At 44.7% G+C, this 19413-nt stretch overlaps 1 protein-coding gene across 4 annotated transcripts in view; it reads right to left on the minus strand.

Moving 5' to 3' along the window:
- The window catches only part of LOC144669293 (cytohesin-3-like), a 66890-nt gene that overhangs the window by 17099 nt on the left and 30378 nt on the right, over nucleotides 1-19413 (minus strand). For 3 of the 4 annotated variants that reach the window (XM_078531636.1, XM_078531635.1, XM_078531634.1), the window contains exons 2-4: nucleotides 15329-15411; nucleotides 11556-11620; nucleotides 6532-6598 (exon numbers count right to left, since the gene is read on the minus strand). In XM_078531636.1, coding sequence (XP_078387762.1) covers nucleotides 6532-6598; nucleotides 11556-11620; nucleotides 15329-15411 — 215 coding nt within the window. Of the gene's footprint in view, nucleotides 1-6531; nucleotides 6599-11555; nucleotides 11621-15328; nucleotides 15412-18913; nucleotides 19049-19413 lie in introns of those variants that run through there. The other variant, XM_078531637.1, reaches the window with a different exon arrangement.

A 19413-nucleotide genomic window follows, 5' to 3' on the forward strand; every position in this document is an offset into this window, starting at 1 on the left:
TAGAGAACTTAGGGAGGGAATTCCAGAGGTTAGGATCCAGACAATTAAAAGAACAGCCATCAAAGGAAATTGGGGATGCACAAGAGGTGAGAATTGAAGGAATGTACAAACAAATTAAGCAAACAGTCCCTGCGCTGCAGCAGAATGGAACTGATGGGCCAAATGGCCTCCTTCTGTACCCTAATGACTCAATGTAACGGCCATAAACCCGAATGGTAACATAGCAAGGTGCAGTAGGTTAGTATACACACCAGGACATTCAGACCCCTCCTTGTTGTATTTTATAGTCTCTTTCCATTCAAAATGTGCAGAAGGGAAAAAAGCTTCAGCCCCATTGAACCACAGAGAGCACCGGGCACTTTTCTGCAGCTCCCCCAACCCATTCAAACTCCTGAGGGAGGCCATCAACCACCGAGATAATAACAACGCCGTGAGATCAACCCTCAGGTCCCCCAACAGGGATCAAGCAAAACCCCCAGAGAGCAAATCCGCCCATCAGAGATTTTCACAACTCTGACCGGTTGCAGTCCATTAATGCTGCCTCATTCAAGATCTCTTGATTCAAGTAGCACAGAAGGAGGCCATTCCTTCCAAAACTTGGGGTGGGGGGCATAAAATCAAGATAGTTACTAAGAAAGTCAGTGGGGAAATAAGGAGAAAAACTATAGAGAGATTTATAAAATAAATAAAGGGATGGATTGCAAACCCACTGTTTGAGTGTTTCAGTTTGACAGATTGGGTCTGACCAGGAATTGTGCATTTAAGTAATCCCAAGAGTCTGGATGTTGGGCACATCCTCATTTCCCAGAGAATTGTGGAACATTGGAATAAATTACCACCCTCCCACGGTCTGTGATGACACTCCGCCCAACTTCAGAAAGAGTGCTGGACTGGTTCTGGTTTTGGGGGGTAGCGATGACCATGTTAGAAAAGCTAGGCAATTTACCAGTTAACATAAACATTGGCCGATGTGATCTCCTGGATTGGGCTTTGAGAAGCTTGGAGAGGAATTTTCCCCAGTTTGATCTCCCCACTTTTCTCGGGTGTTGGTTTTCCGTTTTCGTGTCCCTGACCCTCCCAGGAGATTGGGCTGCAGCCGGGATCTGAAATCCTCCAGTTTTGAAGGTCCAGAACGCGGGGCAGACTTAATGGAACAGCTAGTCTTTTCCTGCTCATCGTTCATATTGTAAAAGGCGACAGCAGCCAACTGCAGCGTCAAAGGATTTTTTTAAAAAAAATTTCTAAGACCTGAGCAGCAATAGTGCAAGATATCAGTTAATCAGCTCTTCGGGTTCAGAATAGATTTTGGCATTTCTTACATGCATCTTTGTTTCCTGTGGTTTTTCGGTGTTACTGCCCACACAATGAACTGCACTAAATAACAGCGTTCTAATACTGTGATTCACCTTGCTCTCCCCAGCTAATGATTGTCGAAGCTCCTACAGACCACGCAGTGTTTGTTTTGTGAAGCTTTGCTGCATCTTAACCTCCAGCCTGAGAGACCCAGGAGGTTTGACAGTATTTTCTACATTAATAATAAACCACCACATTTTGGCCTTGCTCATCTCCGTTCAGTCCACAGACAGTTGAGGGCAAAACTGAATCTGCTGCCTAATAATTACGTGGACCGTCCTCAGTTTGGCAAAAGCACATTCAAGTTACTTATTAATGGTTTATAATATCTGAAGGATACTTTGTCTCCTCCAGACCTACAGCCTTCTGAGAACATTATGTTCCTCAAATTCTAGCCTCCTACGGATCCTCCAGCCTACCATAGATGGTCATGCCTTCAATCATCCAGATCCTAAACACTAGAATGTCATCTCCCAACCTGTTTCACCTTTCTACCTCCCTCCCTCTCTCCCCTTCAAGACTCTACCTCTTTGGCCAAAGGAGTCGTCTTTGGCTAGTATCTATTTTTGTCTGTTTGTGCTCCTGTGAAGTGTGTTTGTGTGTGTAATGGGGGGTGGGAGTTTACTACGTTTAAAGGTGCTACATAAATGCAGGTTGTTGTTGTGAGTTAGCAGGTTGATGTGCTTGAACTAGTCGACACTGAAATCTTTTCTGTCACAGGATGAAACCAAGAATTCGGTTTTCATTTTCAATGCCTCAGTTGAGCTTGTTAGGGAATACATTATCCATGCTAAATAGGAATAGGATCATAGGAAATAGGAGCAGGAGTAGGCCATTCAGCCCCTTGAGTTTGCTCCACCATTCAACTAGATCATGGCTGATCTACCTTAACCATTTTTTCCCATTTCCCTTGATATCCTTAATATCTAGAAATCTATCCATCTCTGCTTTTTTTCTGAGGTGGTAACAGAGAAGGTTGATAAGGGCAATGCTGTTGATGTGGTGTATATGGATTTTCAAAAGGCATTTGGTACAGTGCCACACAACAGACTTGTGAGCAAACTTCTAGCTCGTTGAATAAAAACAAAAGTAGGCACTTGGACAAGAAATTGGCTGAGTGACAGGAAACAACGAGTAGTGATAAATGGTTGTTTTTCAGATTGGAGGGAGGTCTGTGATGGAATTCCTCAGGGTCAGGTCAGTGTTGGGACCCTTGCTCTCCCTGGACTGTGGGGTGCAGGGCTTGATTTCTAAATTTGCGGATGATGCAAAGATTGGAAACATTGTCAACTGTGATGAGGATAGTCTTGAACTTCAAAAGGGCATAGACATGTTAGTGGACTGGGCAGACAAATGGCAGATGAAGTTCAATGCAGAGAAGTGTGAGGTGATTCATTTTGGCAGGAAGAACGTGGAGAGATGGTATAAAACAAAGGGAGAAACTCTAAAGGAGGTGCAGGAACAGAAGGACCTTGGTGTATATGTACATAAGTCAATAAGTGTGGCAGGACATGTTGAGAGAGCAGTAAATAAAACATGGTATCCTAGGTTTTATTAATAGGGGCATTGAGTACAAGAGTAAGGAGGTCATGTTAAACTTGTATGAGATACTAGTTAGGCCTCATCTGGAGTACTGCACCCAGTTCTGGGCACCATACTTGAGGAAGGATGTAAAGGCATTGGAGAGAGTACAGAGGAGATTCACAAGAATGATTCCCGGGATGAAGAACTGTAACTATGAGGATATATTGGAGAGATTGGTGCTCTTTTCCTTGGAGAAAAGCAGGCTGAGAGGAGACTTGATAGAGGTATTCAAGATCCTGAGGGGTATGGGCAGGGTAAATAGTGAGAAACTGTTCCCACTCAAGAGTACATCACAAATTAGAAGGCACAGATTTTAAAAATGGGCAAAATGAGTAGAAATGGTGTGAGGAAAATTTTTTTCACCCAGAAGGTGGTTGGAGTCTGGAACGAACTTCCTGAAAGGGTGGTGGAGGCAGGTTCGATCGAGGTATTCAGAAGGGAATTGGATTGCTACCTGAAGAAAAAGAATGTGCAAGGTTATGGGGATTAGGCAGGGGAATGGGATTAGGTAGATTGCTCTTTCAGCGAGCCAGCGTAGATTCGATGGGCCGAATGGCCTCCTTCTGCACTGTAAAGATCCTGTGATTGAACATACTCAATGACTGAGCCGCCACAGCCCTATAGGGTGGAGAATTCCAAAGATTCACCCACCCTCTGAGTGAAGATATTTCACCTCATCTCAACCCTAAATGGCCTGCCCCTTATTCTAAGACTGTGTCCCCAGGTTCTAGACACTCCCAGCCAGGGGAAACATCCTTCCTGCATCTACCCTGTCAAGCCCTGCAAGAATTTTACACACTTCAATGAATCACCTCTCATTCTTCTCAACTCCAGAGAATGCAGGCCCAGTTTCCTCAATCTCTCCTCATATAGGACAATCCTGCTACCCCAGACCTTCATGCAGCTGGTGGAATTTAAATTCAATTAATAATCTGGAACTGTAAAGCCAGCCTGTGACAATGAAACAATTGTTGTAAAAACCCATCTGGTTCACTAATGCCTTTTAGGTAAGGAAATCTGCTAGGTCTTGCCTGATCTGGCCTACATGTGACTCCAGACCCACAACAACAGCAATGTGGTTGACTCCTAACTGCCCTCTGAAATGGCCGAACAAGACACTCAGTTCAAGGGCAATTAGGGATGGGCAACAAATGCTGGCCTTGCCGGTGACACCCACATCCCATGAAAGAATACAGTTTTAAAAATGAAGCGTGTCCTTCCTTAGGTTGGGAGGTGAAAACTGTGCACAATGTGGTCTCAGCCATGCTCTTTGCATCAAGACTTCGCTACTCCTGTATCCTCTTGCAATAAAGGCCAACACACCGTTTGCCTTCCTAATTGCTGGCTGCATCTGCATGTTAGCTTTCAGTGACTCATGAACAAGTTAAGAGTTGACCTTTTAGGCCTTTGATCCTGATCGCTGTTCAATGAGATTATGGTTGACCTGTGCTTGAACTCCATTTACCCACTTTTTATCTCTATGCCATGATATCCTTATCTGACAAAAATGTATCAAACTCAGTTTTCATCTCAACTATCCACAAGCGTCCAAAGATTTGTTTTTTTAAAAATGTATTTATGACATGACTCCTATGCTTCTTGCTGCAGGAGATGAATCTCTAATTCCCGGAGACTCCAGAGCAACCGAGCACAGTTGGAAACCTTACGTTGGTTTTGTGGTGGTTCAGTCAGGGAGTCTGAGTTGCCGTGGCAATATGAATTCTTACATGCACATTGTAGTCTGGAGCTATGGATAGTGATGGTAGTGCAACTATCTTTCCATCTCACAGCTGACCAGGAATCTGTCCCACTCTTACCACCTGCCATTGGCATGTATTGAAAGGATCTGCAGGTTGATAACCAACCTCTTTGGCATATTATGAACACACCTTCCATAACCACCAAGTCCTGGAGTGGGACTTGAACCCAGAGCTTCTGGTTCAGAGACAGGGACACTATCCATTGCACCACAAGACACCTGTATATCAGCTGGTACCCTGATGTAATCCAGAGTCATCACAAAGAGGATGAAGAATGAAGATGGTGAACAATATTAAAAACCAGTTTGTTACCGTAAGTTTCCAAACTGAAAAACTTGAATAAATGACATGAAAGTTTGCTCCATGTACTGAACAAGGTGAGGGCTGATCATGCTGTGTTTGTTTATGCTGTATCAAAGAATCATGGAAATGTTTCAACACAGAACAAGGTCATTCGGCCCATCAGGTCCTTGCTGGCTCTCTGTAAGAGCTGCTCAGCTAGCCCCATTTCCCCCTCCTTTGCCCCATAGACCCATAAATTTCTTTCTCTTTAGATAATTATCCAATTCACTTTTGAAAGCCTCCACCACATTCTCAGACAATGCATTCTAGGCCACTTGCGGTGTAAAAATGTTTTTCCTCATGTACCCCCTGGCTCTTTTGCCAATCATCTTAAATCCTCTGGTTCTCCATCCCTTCAGCTAATGACTCTTCAAGTCTGGTGGCTACAATGGACTCACTGTCTCAAAGGAGAAGTGTGGGGGGGCAGCACAGTTTCACTCAGCCACCAGTGAACTATTGTCTCCACTCCACAGCGGAGAAGGTGAGAGAAGGGTGCCCACCCTCATCACCTAGGAGGACTCAGGACCTGGGATGTGGCAAAAAAAAACTTTACAAAAGGAAGGTTCATTTTCCAAAGTGAAAGTTCTGTCAAGGGCAGAAATTCTTCCCTTAGTTGGGTTTCAGGTACTTTAAACTCTTCATAATCAGCATTAACGAGGAATGGGGACAGCCTCCTGGCTGCATCATGTAGGACAAGTTATTTAGCAGCACGATGCTGTGCATTTCATACAGTTTCCTGTCGTTGCTGCTCAACGTGTTACAAAAGGAAATAACTGCGCATTTGTGGACAAAGGCTCGATCTTCATCAGCCCCCGTGTTAACCCTTTCTCAACCAGAAGTGTCCTCATTGACCTTGCCATAAAATATCCAAGTGACAGCAAGGTTACCCATTAGGAACACAAACATTTTTTTTAAAGAGTAGTTAGAGGCTTAAGAAACCCATGACTATTTCACTAGGCTGGTCTCCCCATATTCTTCAATCTTTCCCCATCCAAAATCTCATCTCATTCGAATCCCCTTCACCTTCTCTAACAATTTATTCTGCAGCTTTATTATCCTTTGAATGAAGGATATTACACTGACTTCCCTTCTGACTTCTAAGCTGACCTTTAACCTGTGTCTCTTGAGGTCAGAGCAGGCAATTTTAGGGGTCAGCCTTTTCAGCTCTCTTCGTAATCTTGAACGCAGTTGAAGAGAACAGAGTTGCTCTTTGAAAGAGCAGGCTCGATGGGCTGAGTGGCCTCTTTTCCATTCCGTACCATAATTCAACAGTGTGATTTAAATAAAATGAAAAGGAGGGATTCTAATCATTGAGTATCTATTCTTTAAATATCGGCATCTTCAGAAGTAGAAAGAGACAATTGAGCAAGAATTGAGAAGACAGCAAATGTATCTGTAGGTTGGCAGTGTAAGAGAATGAATAATGACTCTTGTTGGAAAGGAGAGGGGCAGGGAGGATGAACAATGGAAAGGCAGAGGAAATAATAAGTACCTTTTTGGGATCCATGTTGAATTTCTTTTTTCCCACTGACATCAGTTTGTTCCTCTCAACCATTGTGCTAAATGAAAAGCGAGGGAAAACTCAGTAAGGAGAAACATTCAGTACTTGACTTGAATATGAATCAGAGTTCAAGGAAACCAGTCTTGGAATAAAAATGGTATCTAACTTCACCGTGCTACTTAGTTACTCCATGCATTTCAAGAAAAGATAACAGGGGAGAAGATTTTCTACAATTAACCTCTTATACCGAGGGGGTTAAAAACCAGTTTCACTAGCAGAAGTTGCAGAGGCAATTTTAACCCTACCCACCTAGTGGAATTTGGCAAGATGGTCGGTCAAAACCACCTGGGCTATTTACCCAACCAGATCCCGCTGACCACTAATTTTATGCAGGACTCTGAACAGGCGACTAAGCCACCTGCCCAAAGCCAGCAGGGGTCCTTCTTTAAACTTGCAGGTGACATTGGGTTCCTGGTGCAATTTTAACTCAAAGTAGGGAAGATTAGAACAAAAACAAAAAAATACCCGGAAAAACTCAGCAGGTCTGACAGCTTCTGCGGAGAGGGACACAGTTGACATTTCGAGTCCGTATGACCCTTCATCAGAACTAAGACATATAGAAATGAGATGAAATATAAGCTGGTAAAGGGGGGTGGGACAGGTGGAGCTTGATAGGGGACCAGTGATAGGGGGAGGCCAAGAAGAGATTGTCAAAGATGTCATAGACAAAAGGACAAAGGGGTGTTGACGGTGGTGATATTATCTAAAGGATGTGCTAATGGTGACATTAAGGGTAGCAAGCTAGTGGCAGATGGCCCTAGTGGGGGTGGGGTGGGGGGAAGGGATCGAAATGGGCGAAAGGTGGAGATGAAACAATAGAGCGAAATAAATTTAAAAATAGGAGGGAAGAGAAAAATATATTTGTAAAAAAAAATTATAAATTATTGGAAAAAGGGGGATTGGAAAGTGGGTGGGGACGGAGGAGAGAGTTCACGATCTGAAATTGTTGAACTCAATATTCAGTCCGGAAGGCTGTAAAGTGCCTAGCCGGAAGATGAGGTGCTGTTCCTCCAGTTTGCATTGAGCTTCACTGGAACATTGCAGCAGGTCAAGGACGGACATGTGGGCATGAGAGCAGGGTGGAGTGTTGAAATGGCAAGCGACAGGGAGGTCTGGGTCATGCTTGTGGACAGACCGAAGGTGTTCTGCAAAGCGGTCACCCAGCCTGCGTTTGGTCTCTCCAATGTTGAATGGTCATATGGACTCGAAACGTCAACTGTATCCCTCTCCACAGATGCTGTCAGACCTGCTGAGTTTTTCCAGGTATTTTTGTTTTTGTTCTGGATTTCCAGCATCTGCAGTATTTTGCTTTTATCTTAGAGTAGGGACGGTTGTCTGGTTGGGCTTTTTTTTAATATTCTTTCATAGGATGCGAGTGTCGCTGGCTAGGCCACCATTTGTTGCCCAGCCCTATTTGCCCTTGAGAAGGTGGTGGTGAGCTGCCTTTTTGAACTGCTGCAGTCCATGTGGTGTAGGTACACCCATAGTGCTGTTAGGAAGGGAGTTCCAGGATTTTGACCCAGTGACAGTGAAGGAACGGTGATATATTTCCAAGTCAGGATAGTGAGTGACTTGGAGGGGAACCTGCAGGTGGTGGTGTTCCCATGCGTCTGCTGCTCTTGTCCTTCAAGGTGATAGAGGTCACGGGTTTGGAAGGTGCTGTCGAAGGAGCCTTGACGAGATGCTGCAGTACATCTTGTAGATGGTACGTACCCGTTGGTGGAGGGAGTGACTGTTTAAGGTGGTGGATGGGATGTTGATCAAAAGGGCTGCTTTGTCCTGGATGGTGTCGAGCTTCTTGAGTGTTGTTGGAGCTGCACTCATCCAGGCAAGTGGGGAGTATTTCATCACACTCCTGACTTGTGCCTTGTAGATGGTGGACAGGCTTTGGGGAGTCTGGAGGTGAGTTACTCGCAACAGAATTCCCAGCCCCTGACCTGCTCTTGTAGCCACAGTATTTATGTGGCTGATCCAGTTCAGTTTCTGGTCAATGGTAACCCCCCAGGATGTGGATATTCAGGGATTCAGCGATGCTGAACAATCAGGATTGGGCAGGGAAAGTGAAGAGGCCCAAACACGGAAGTTTTTCCTGTCTCTCGGGGACCGCAAGGAATGTTTAGCCAGCACCCTTCCCAGCCCAGGACACCTTGAGTCCTTCCCACAATACCCTCCTAGAACCACTTTACCCACGTGCCTTCCAATTTTCCGGACACCCACAGGTGTTTCCTGCCAACCTCCTGGTCAGAACTTGTGACAATGTTAACGAGGCCTATAGCTTGGGCCTAATTTCTAGTGTCACATGGGTGACACCAACTCACCTCACCACCCACCCACACAAAACCCACCCTAATTTAAAATCCATCCATTATTAACCAGATGCAATAGTTGCAGATTTTAATTGGTTTGCCTGTACTTGATGCTCAAGCCTTTCAACTTAAAGTGAAACATCTCATGGGGGTTGTCCAATTTTGGATTTGATTGCTGTTTCCTTGGCCTTGCCTTGGCCAGGTTTGTAACAACAACAACATCTTATATTTATATAGCGTTTTTAATGTAATAAAACATCCCAAAGCACTTCAGGGGAACATTATAGAACAATACATGACATTGAACCACATAAGGAGATAGGGTTGCTGCATGTCCAGGAATTGAAGATCAATCTCCAGGACACTGCTGTGTGTAACCCTTGAGAAAAATCATCGGATATTAGAAAAGTTTGTTTTTGTCTGTCATTTTCTTTGCAGATTTCCCTTTACCAGATATTTAAAAATATTGAAAATGGGGGAAAAAAAAACTGTTTGGCTGACAGTCAAGGCATCATCCAATTGGGTAATGAGCCTTTTTATGCTTTCCGATTGGCTTAGGAAGTCAGTGCGTCACAAGGATGGATGTGTTGGCCGATTGGCTGGAACGCAGGGGGTGGGGGTGGGGCAAGTCATGTGACGTAACCTCCAGGAATACATTTAATCACAGTTGACAACACTACGTGGAGGTGATAGGTCAGACGCCCAAAAGCTTGGTGAAGGAGCTGTGCCTTAAAGGAGGAAAGGTAGAGGTAGATAGATTCTTGTTAGGCGAGGGAATCAAAGGTTATCAGGGTTAGATGGCAATATGGAAATCGAAACACAGGAAGATCAGCCATGATCTTATTGAATGGCGGAGCAGGCCGGAGGGGCCGAATGGTCTACTCCTGCTCCTATTTATGGGTGGTGGTCTCCATGACAACCATGCCCTTTAAATAAACGGTTAACTGAGCCGGGGGTGGAGGGGAGGGAAGTACCTCACTTTTAAAGCACACTAAAAATAGAGTAGCGTATTTTACCCTTTGACGGATGCATATTTCAACACCTCTGCTAACACCTTGAGGCCTGCGACTATTCAAATGGCTGCACTCTAATAATAAGTTTACTGTCAATGAACGACAAGAGATTCTCTGAGTGTGGGAAACTTTAGGTGCTTCTCCCACCCACCCCCATCCCCATCCCCATCCCCATTCCCATTCCCATTCCCATTACCTGACAACCACAGATTTAAAGGGTTACAACTGGGAAATTTTTGGTATGGATTCTGCAGCTTTATCTGTGAATCCATCATTTGTGGAACAGAGATACCGATCTCATCAAAAGGCCAATGGATGATGAAGGAGTCTTTGTGTTGTTTGCAGCCAATGAAACCCATGCCATTTACAATGAGGTCTCCTAGCAACACTGCATTATGTATATGTTTCCCCCACTGCTTCCAATTCCATAATGTCCATGTACACAAGAGCTATTTTTTTTAACTCATTCATGGGGGTGTCACTGGCTAGCCCAGCGTTTGTTGCCACCTTTATTCAGGGAGCAGTTGAAAGTCAACCACATTGGTGTAGGTCTGGTGTCACATGTAGGCCAGCAGATTTCCTTCCCTAAAGGGGGTTAGTGAACCTGATGTGTTTTTACAACAATTGTTTCATGGCCATCATTTAATTTTTATTGAATTCAAATTCCACCATCTGTCATGGCAGGATTTGAACCCAGGTCCCCAGAACATTACCCTGGGTCTCTGATAACTAGCCCAGCGACAATACCACTACACCGTTCCCTCATTATAACAGCTTTGGATCCTGCCTATAAGTAACTTGAGACGTGACGTGGTGAGTGGAACATGCTTGGGAGGAACAGGTGATTTTGGGCCTACGGCCCCCAAAGCACTCCACCACTGGGGCTTTCCTCAACTCAGGTCTAACTCTTTAGCAATACATGGAATTAATGAGAGAAACAGGTCATTTGGCCCTACAGCTCTGTGCTGATGTTTATGCTCCACACGAGCATCCTCCCACCCTATGTCATCTCACCCTACTCTTCTATTCTTTTCTCTGTCATGGGTTTATCCAGCTCCCCTTTAAATGTATTTATGTAATTTACCTCAACTACTCTATGTGGTATCAAGTTCCGCATTCAAACCAGACTAACTCACACATTTGAGGAATTTTCCCACAAATTGCATTCATTGATTAATTGGTTGTGAGTTGCCCAGTTTCTCTACTCCCTCTAGTTGAACAAGAGACATTGCTTGGACTCCCTCCAGTCCACCATTTTGACTTGTGGACAGTGTGTCATACTTCCTCTCTGACTTCCTTTAACAGCCTGGGCTGCATTATCTCTGGATCAAGTGACTTATCAATTACTTTCAGGCCTACAGTTCAACTAACTATAGACAAATTGACAGAAAAAGATCACTGTGGTTAGCTAACAATTGTATCATGGTTGTATCATTGTATCAGGATGGTCAAATGTGAATTAGTTGGAACCTGTTTAATGTTTTCATCAAGTAATTCCTATTATTCTAAATTTGCATGGGTTGAAACATGGGGTCATTGCATCATGATGACCATTTGGGGACCCTTCGCATTTATAATCATGAGGGGCTGGTATACCAGATAATCTGGGAATGGCCAATAATTGTCCACTGCTCACCTCTCCTCTGTGTAATTAAAGTTCTCCAGCTCAGCGATAACTTCTGCAATTTCCATCTTCAACCTCTGCAAAAGACAGTTCACAGTCAAAAAAAAAACCAGCCAGAGCAGGATTCAGGCAGAATTTTTCTCTTTCTATAAATATACCCGAAGGGCTAATTTTGTTAAGTAAGATGATATGAAGCTAATGCAGGGAAATGGAGTTGAGGGACAGATCAGTCAAGAGCAAGATTTTCCCTTTAGTGGAGGGGTCAATAACCAGGGGGCATAGATTTAAGATAAGAGGCAGGAGGTTTAGAGGGGATTTAAGGAAACATTTTTCACCCAGAGGGTGGGGGTTATCTGGAACTCACTGCCTGAAAGGTTGATAGAGGCGGGAACATGCACAACATTTAAGAAGTATTTAGATGAACATGTGAAACGCCATAGCATACAAGGCTACGGGCCAAGTGCTGGAAAATGGGATTAGAGTAGATAGGGGCTTGATGACTGGTACGGACAGGATGGGCTGAAGGGCCTCTTTCCGCGCTGTAAACCCTATGATACTATCTATCTAATTGAATGGCAGGATAGATCACAGGGGCTGAATACCCACTTCCTAAGAATCTTCACTCTGAGGCATTGTGTAGCCAAAGAGTTTTCTCAGGTGAGTCGAAATGCGATGTAGGTTCAATAGGTGAGGTTAACCTAGCAATAACTATCTTTGAGCTAGGGGTTGAGTTCCAGGTGAACCCCACCAGCAGGACAGTTTCTGAAGCTTCACCATTCATGCACCACACAAAATGGAGGAGATAACAGTAATGTCACTGGAATAGAAATCCAGAGGCCCAGGCTAGTATTCCGGGGACAAGGGTTCAAATCCAACATGGCAGCTGGTGGAAATTAAATTCAATTAATAATCTGGAATTGAAAAGCTAGTCTCAGTAATGGTGACCATGAAACTATTGTCGGTCGTTGTAAAACTCCTTCTGGCTCACTAATGCCCTTTGGGAAAGGAAATCTGCCACCCTTACCCGGTCTGGCCTACATGTGACTCCAGACCCAGAGCAATTGATTGACTCTGAAATGGTGTGGTAAGCCAATTGGCTCAAGGACAATTAGAGACACCCACATCCCATGAAAGGATAAAAAAATACAGACAGATAGACACAGACATCACTATGCAGCTGTAGCAGGTCTAAATTATTGATATCAATGTGGAGTTTTGATTTAAGGGTTTATGATCCTTGCAATACTATTCCGCCCATGGTCTTGTGGAGGTTATACTCCCAAACCCTTGATTCAGAAAAGGATCGATTCTCTTGATGGTCAGCAGGATGATGGTCCAAAAACCAAAATGTCCTTTTATGTTGGCGCATCTAGTAACTTGTTAAGCTGGGCGTACCACTTCCTCAGAAGGTGACATCTCGATTAATAGATACACGGCTTCTTCGCACAACTCCTGCACAGTGATCCCTTGGGCTATCTCTGTGTCATGATCTGTGACCTGGTGCTAGTTATCAAAGTTTTTTTTTCTTTAGTAGTGTCACTCCCATCTATGGCATAATTTAGTTGCCAATCAAGGTGTACAGGGACCTAATCACAGCAGGTGGAGGTACAGACTTGGATAGTGGGAGGCCCGATTGTGTGTCATCTTTAAGACTGAGAAGACCAAGTTAATTACTTTTTGCTGTCAATATCGGATTTGAGAAACCAAGCTCTTCTCATCGAAACTCATTGGGCAGAATTTCACACTTCCCCACCGAAGGGTTTTTAGGTGGGGGAAGGGGGGAAACGCGTGAAATTGAAGGAAAGGGATCCCCTCTGGGTTCCCGCCCGCCCCGACCATGCGGCGATTTTACGCTGGGGGCGAGCAAGACCTCAGGTGGGAAGTCCGCCCTCTCCTCAACTGAGGCCCTACATTGACCACTTAAGGGCTGTTTCCTGCCTGGCCTCAATTTATTGGCTGGCGAGAGGATTGACCTGGCATGGGAGGAGCCCAAAAATCAATGGGCCTAGATTTCGGTTGGGAAGGTGGGGGCACCTCCATCAGAAGGGGGCACCTTCCCCTTAAGGTCCAGTGGCCTCTGGACCTCCCTCCCCTCGACCTCTCCTCCGACACCTCAATCGCCCCCTTCGCGCCCCCCCCCCAGGCCTTCCCTACCCTCTCCACCATAGGACTCTTTAAACTTAGCTTGGCCTCCACTCCCTGCATTTAGGCTCCGATGTCTTCCTGAACTTCCTCTTCTATCCGCTTCAGCACTGTCACTGCAGAGACAAAAGAGCTGCCAGCCAATGAGGTTGGCTGGCCCCGTCTGCAGCTCATTGATGCTCATGTGAGCGTGAATTCGCCACGGGGCACTTGGAGTCGGCAGGGATGTGTTTTCCCCGTTGCCTCTTCGGATGGTGTGAAGGGAGACCCCCCCATCCAAAAAATTCAGGCCACTTTTTTAATGCTTTGGAATTATAATGATAGGATTTACCCGCTCAATAACCAAAGCTAGCAATCGCTTGGACAAGTTTGGATTCATTAAGGAAAGCCAGGATGGCTTTGTTAAGGGCAAATCATGTTTAACCAACTTGATTGAGATTTTTTTGATGAGTCAACAGAGAGGATTGATGAGGGTGATGCAGTTGATGTGGTGTACATGGACTTCCAAAAGACATTTGATAAAGTGCCACATAATAGGCTTGTCAGCAAAGCTGAAACTCACGAAATAAAAGGAATAGCTGGTTGAGCAACAGGAAATGGAGTAGTGGTGAACAGTTATTTTTATTGCTTCTCCTGATATATATTAATGACCTAGATTTGGGTGTACAGGGCACAGGGTAGGGAAAAGACAGTCACCCACCTCCTTCTGGAATGTAAAAGCAAAATACCGTGGATGCTGGAAATCTGAAATAAAAACAGAAAATGCAGGAAAAAAACTCCACAGGCCTGGCAGCGTCTGTGGAGAGAGAAAAACAGAGCCAAGGTTTCACCTCCGTATCAATCTTCTTCAATTCTGAAGAACGGACTCGAAATGTTAACCCTGTTTCTCCCTCCACAGACGCTTCTGAGCTTCCTCCAGCATTTTCTGTTTTTGTTCCTTCTGGAATGTGCCTTTGCAAAGAAGGTCTGGAAAGAGATGCAGCTTATTTTTTTGCCGAGGTTCATCCTGAGCAGCTCTGTAAGGCTGCGCTATTGTAGTCTCGGAACTGCCCCCAGGGACGCACTCCAAGACCAAACATCCACTGCTGCTGGAGGATCATCAACCTGGTGGAAGACACTTTTGATCTGCCCAAAACCTGTTGGTCTTCCTGTGCAAAGAGATGCCCATGACTGAATGTTCCAAACTGGCATATTCTAAGGTCCAGCATGCTGAGGGATGCACTAAAGCTTGGGGCAACTCTCAATGGGGAAAGGCCACAGTCTAAGGCCCCCCCTGCCATAATAGTATATACTTAGAGGCTAGAACCCATATAAAACCCCTCGGGATATGCACCAGGGAATGTAAATTGTAAATATTGTAATTCTAAGCAATAGCGAGGCACCTCAAAGTGCCACATAATGTATCAGAGAAACTGAACTATATTGCAATTTTTGTGATGTCAAATTTGAATTGTTATGTGATGTGCTTTTACAAATGTTATGAATAAAGTATATATTTATAAAAAGCTCCAAGCAGTAAACTAAAGGATGTTAATGTTGGCCGTGGCTTAATATGTCAACAGTGTGTCATGTATGTTGCAATATGGTGCCTCAGTAAGAGCACTTACACTCTGTTCTTAAAGAGTCCATGTTTCTCTTCTTACCTGAATGTCGTTCTGAAGCTCTTCCTTATGTACACGGACTCTCTGGATCTCTTCTTGTTCCTCTGGTGTGAGGTCTGAGAGTTCTGAGAGAGAGAAGCAAGGCAGTACCATTAGATTTTGCCCGTAGGAAATCTGTCTTTAATTACTAGCTTTACGTTCGTTTATTCGTTCCTGGGATGTGAGTCTTGCTGGCAGGGGTGTTGCATACGTACAAACATAGGAATTAAGAGTAGGCATATGCCATTTGGCCTCTCGAGCCTGCTCATGGCTGGTCTGATTGTGGCCTTAATGTCACTTTCCTGCCTCTTCCCGATACCCATTGACTCCCTTGTTAGTCAAGAATCTATCTACCTCCTCCTTAAAAATATTCAATGATCCTGCCTCTACTGCTCTCAGGGCAGGAGAGTTCCACAGATTCACGACCCACTGAGAGAAATAATTTCTCCTCATCTCCGTCTTGAATGGGAGACCCCTTATTTTTAAGTGGCATCCCCTAGTCCTGGCCTGTCCCACAGCAGGAAATATCCCTTCAGCATCCACTCTGTCAAGTCCCCTCAGGATCTTATATGTTTCAATAAGATCACCTCTCATTCTTCTAAATTCCAACGGATACAGGCCCAACTTGTCCAACCTTTCCTCACAAGATAATCCCCTCATCCCAGGAATCAGTGGAGTGAACCTTCTCTTAAATGCTTATAATACAATAATGCCCTTTCTTAAATAAGGAGACCAAAACTGTATACAATACTCAAGATGTGGTCTCACCAACACCCTGTACAACTGTAGAAAAACATCCCTACTTTTCTATTCCGTTCCCTTTGCAATAAACTGGAACATTCCATTTGTTTTCCTAATCACTTGCTGTACCTGTATACTACTTTTTGGGATTCATGTACCGGGACACCCAGATCCCTCTGTACCTCAGAGTTCTGCATTTAAATAATACATTGCTTTTCTATTCTCCCTGCCAAAGTGGACAAGTTCATATTTTCTCACATTGTACTCTATCTGCCAATTTTTTTTGCCCACTCACTTAACCTACCTATGTCCCTTTGCAGACTTATGTCCTCTTCACAACTTATCCTCTTACCTACCTTTATGTCATCAGTAAATTGAGCAATCACACATTAGGTCCTTTCATTCAAGTCATTGATGTAGGTTGTGAATAGATGAGGCCTCAGGGTTGACACCTGTCACACCCCACCTGTTGCATCATTCCAAACACGAAAATGAGCTATTTAAGCCTGCTCTCTGTTTCCTATTAGCTAACCAATCCTCTACTATGTTACCCTCCTGCACCATGGGCAGAACCTTGGGTCCCATGGGTAGAGGCGTGCCCGGTCTAATCGGGCATCAAATGAAAATGTTTGGGCAGAATTTTCATCCTCAACACGTTTAGTGATTCTTATGGGTGGAAACTTTCTCCGGGGATTTTAAAATCCATATTTAAGGATTTAAAATTCTTCAGCTCCCTGAGGCAGCTCTCTGCCTTCAGGTAGCTTTCGTTACGAGCTCCCCCCCCAGCGCCCGCGCTGACTTCAGCGCCTGCCCTCCTCCTGCCCTCACCCCGGCAGCGCTGAGCCTTTCAGCGCACCTTTTACCCTGGCTGCCCGTTATTTGGCGGGGGGAGGGCGATTGCGGGCGTCGGGCCGTTTCCCACCCGCTCCCGGGCCTGCCCGTACGTGCCCGCCCGACGACCTGAAAATCCTGCCCCACGAGCTCTTTATTTGGTGCGATGACCTATGATGTGGCACCTCGTCAAATGCCTTCTGGATGTCCAAGTACAGCACATCCGCAGGTTCCCCTTTACCCACGTTGCTTATCGCTTCCCCAAAGAACTCTAATAAATTAGTCAAACACGATTTCCCTTTCACAAAACTATGTGAAAGCCCATCCCTCATTACCCTTGATTCCAGATGCCCTCTACAAATGCAGCATTGGCTATAAAACTGGCTGTATTCAAGGTATTAAGCTCTGTAATTACTGGTTTGCAAGGAAAACCACTTAGTAGAATAAACCTGCCTAGTGATTTCTTTCTTTACAACTTGTATTTAAAAGAAAGCAAGACTTGCATTTATATGACCTCAAGACATCCCAAAGTGCTTTCCAGCCAATGGAGTCCTTTTCGTAGTGTAGTGATGTAGAAAACACAGCAGCCAACTTGAACACAGGAGAACACACCACCCCCTGCTTTTCATCAAAATAATGCCGTGGGATCTTTTACATCCACCTAAGGGGGCAGACGGGGTTTAACATCTCACATGAAAAAACAGCACCTTGGAGAGGGAGCGGAGAAGATATACTGGAATGGTACCGGAGAGGAGGGATTGGAGGGGCTGAAACTGTCTTTCTGCCAGCAGGGGAGGTTAGGGGAGATTTAACAGAGGTGCTCAAAATCATCAAGGGTTTTCATGGAGTAGTTAGGGAGAAACTTTCCACTGACAGGGGGGTTAGTAATGAGAGGATATAGAGTTAAAATAGTTGGCAAAAGTACTAGAGGGGAGATTTTTTTTTATATGCCGCAACATTTCATAACCTGGGATGCACTTTCTGAAAGGACAATGGAAGCAGATTCAACAGTAATTTTGAAAAGGGAATTAAAAGGGAATTATGCGTATATATATTTGAAAAGAAAATAATTGTAAGGTTATGGTGGAATGCCAGGGAGAAGTGGGGCTAATTGGACAGCTCTTTCAAAGAGCCAGCACAGTCATGATGGGCTGAATGGCCTCTTTCAAGTGCTGCCATGATTTGAACACGGCATTTTCAACATTGGTACTGATGAGGGAAAAAGCACTTTTCAAGGTTTAGCAGCACATGTCCTCCTAAGTCAGTCATCATTATCCTTTGTGCTCTGTCTGAGAGCAATCCCTCCTCTCGATGTCTCTGATGCTTCATCCCGAGCTGGTGTTTATCAGTGCTGGTTTGCCATTGCTTTCTACTCTCGGGGGTAGGGTGAGGAGGCAGATCCCAGCCAGAACGGGAATCAAACCTGCACTGTTGGTGTGCTCCTGATCCACACCCTAGCCATCTAGCTAACTGAGCTAAGCAGCCCCAGTAAATGGAGTAACCCGTGTGAAGGATATCAGTCATTTGGAGTTAGGTTCCCTCATTCCCACTGACAACTTTAAGGGATCTCATGGTTGAAAACTAACACAGCTCCACATATTTGTAATTGCTCTAACTCCACCTTGAATGCAGACCTCACTCCTAACGTAGGTCTGAAGTTGACTGCTGAGACTAGAGGAATTGCTAATAGAAACCTTTTAAACGCACTTTCTAATTGACTCTGCGAAACAGGTTTTAACAGTTTCCATAAGCAGCACTTTCCTCTTAGATCGTCAAGTTTCTCTGTCATTCTACTGACCCTGGTACCTGAATGACATAGCTACCTTAAAAAAGGCACTGTGAGGGAACAAGCTAGTCCATTGATTAACATTTAGCTTCAGCGATGGCTTGTAAGTAACTAAACGGGAGCATTGGTCACAGCTTTATCTATTCATCAGCTGATGTTTAACATCGTTTCAAAAATTAATGCTTACACGTACTTCATTAGTGAAAGAAAGTAATCAACAGGGAACTTACTGAGCATGTCACAGTATCCAAGATGCAGCCCAGGAAATGTTCATAACTGACCACACATGTGATCCAGCCTGGTGACAAATTGGGATCGGGGCTGTTCTATTGAGTTGTATCTCCCAAAAGGCAGTCACTGACTGACGAACGGGCACTGCCAGGCAGCAAAGCTAATGATTCTACAACCTGAAACCCCAAACAATTCGGAAACCCGCCCCCTTGTAATCACATCCACAGGCAGTTCCTGGAACTGATGCATCCTTTTTTATTCAGAAGTAATGAAGTACATTTAACTCTTTTTACACAGTGATGGGGTGAAAGCATTGTTTGTGCCCACTTCCACCTACCACAGCGCACCCCTTCTACAAGATCTCGGAATTGTACAACACTGTTCTCCTCAGGTTCCCCTGATGACCTCCAGGCTTATTAAAACTAAGCCTGGTGTCAGCTATATCACTACTTCTTGGATTGGCTTTTCTACTTTCAAGCTCGGTGCTGTCCAGTAAACT

This window comes from Cetorhinus maximus, chromosome 29 (assembly GCF_964194155.1).
Source record: "Cetorhinus maximus chromosome 29, sCetMax3.hap1.1, whole genome shotgun sequence".
In the NCBI taxonomy this organism is placed as follows: domain Eukaryota; kingdom Metazoa; phylum Chordata; class Chondrichthyes; order Lamniformes; family Cetorhinidae; genus Cetorhinus; species Cetorhinus maximus.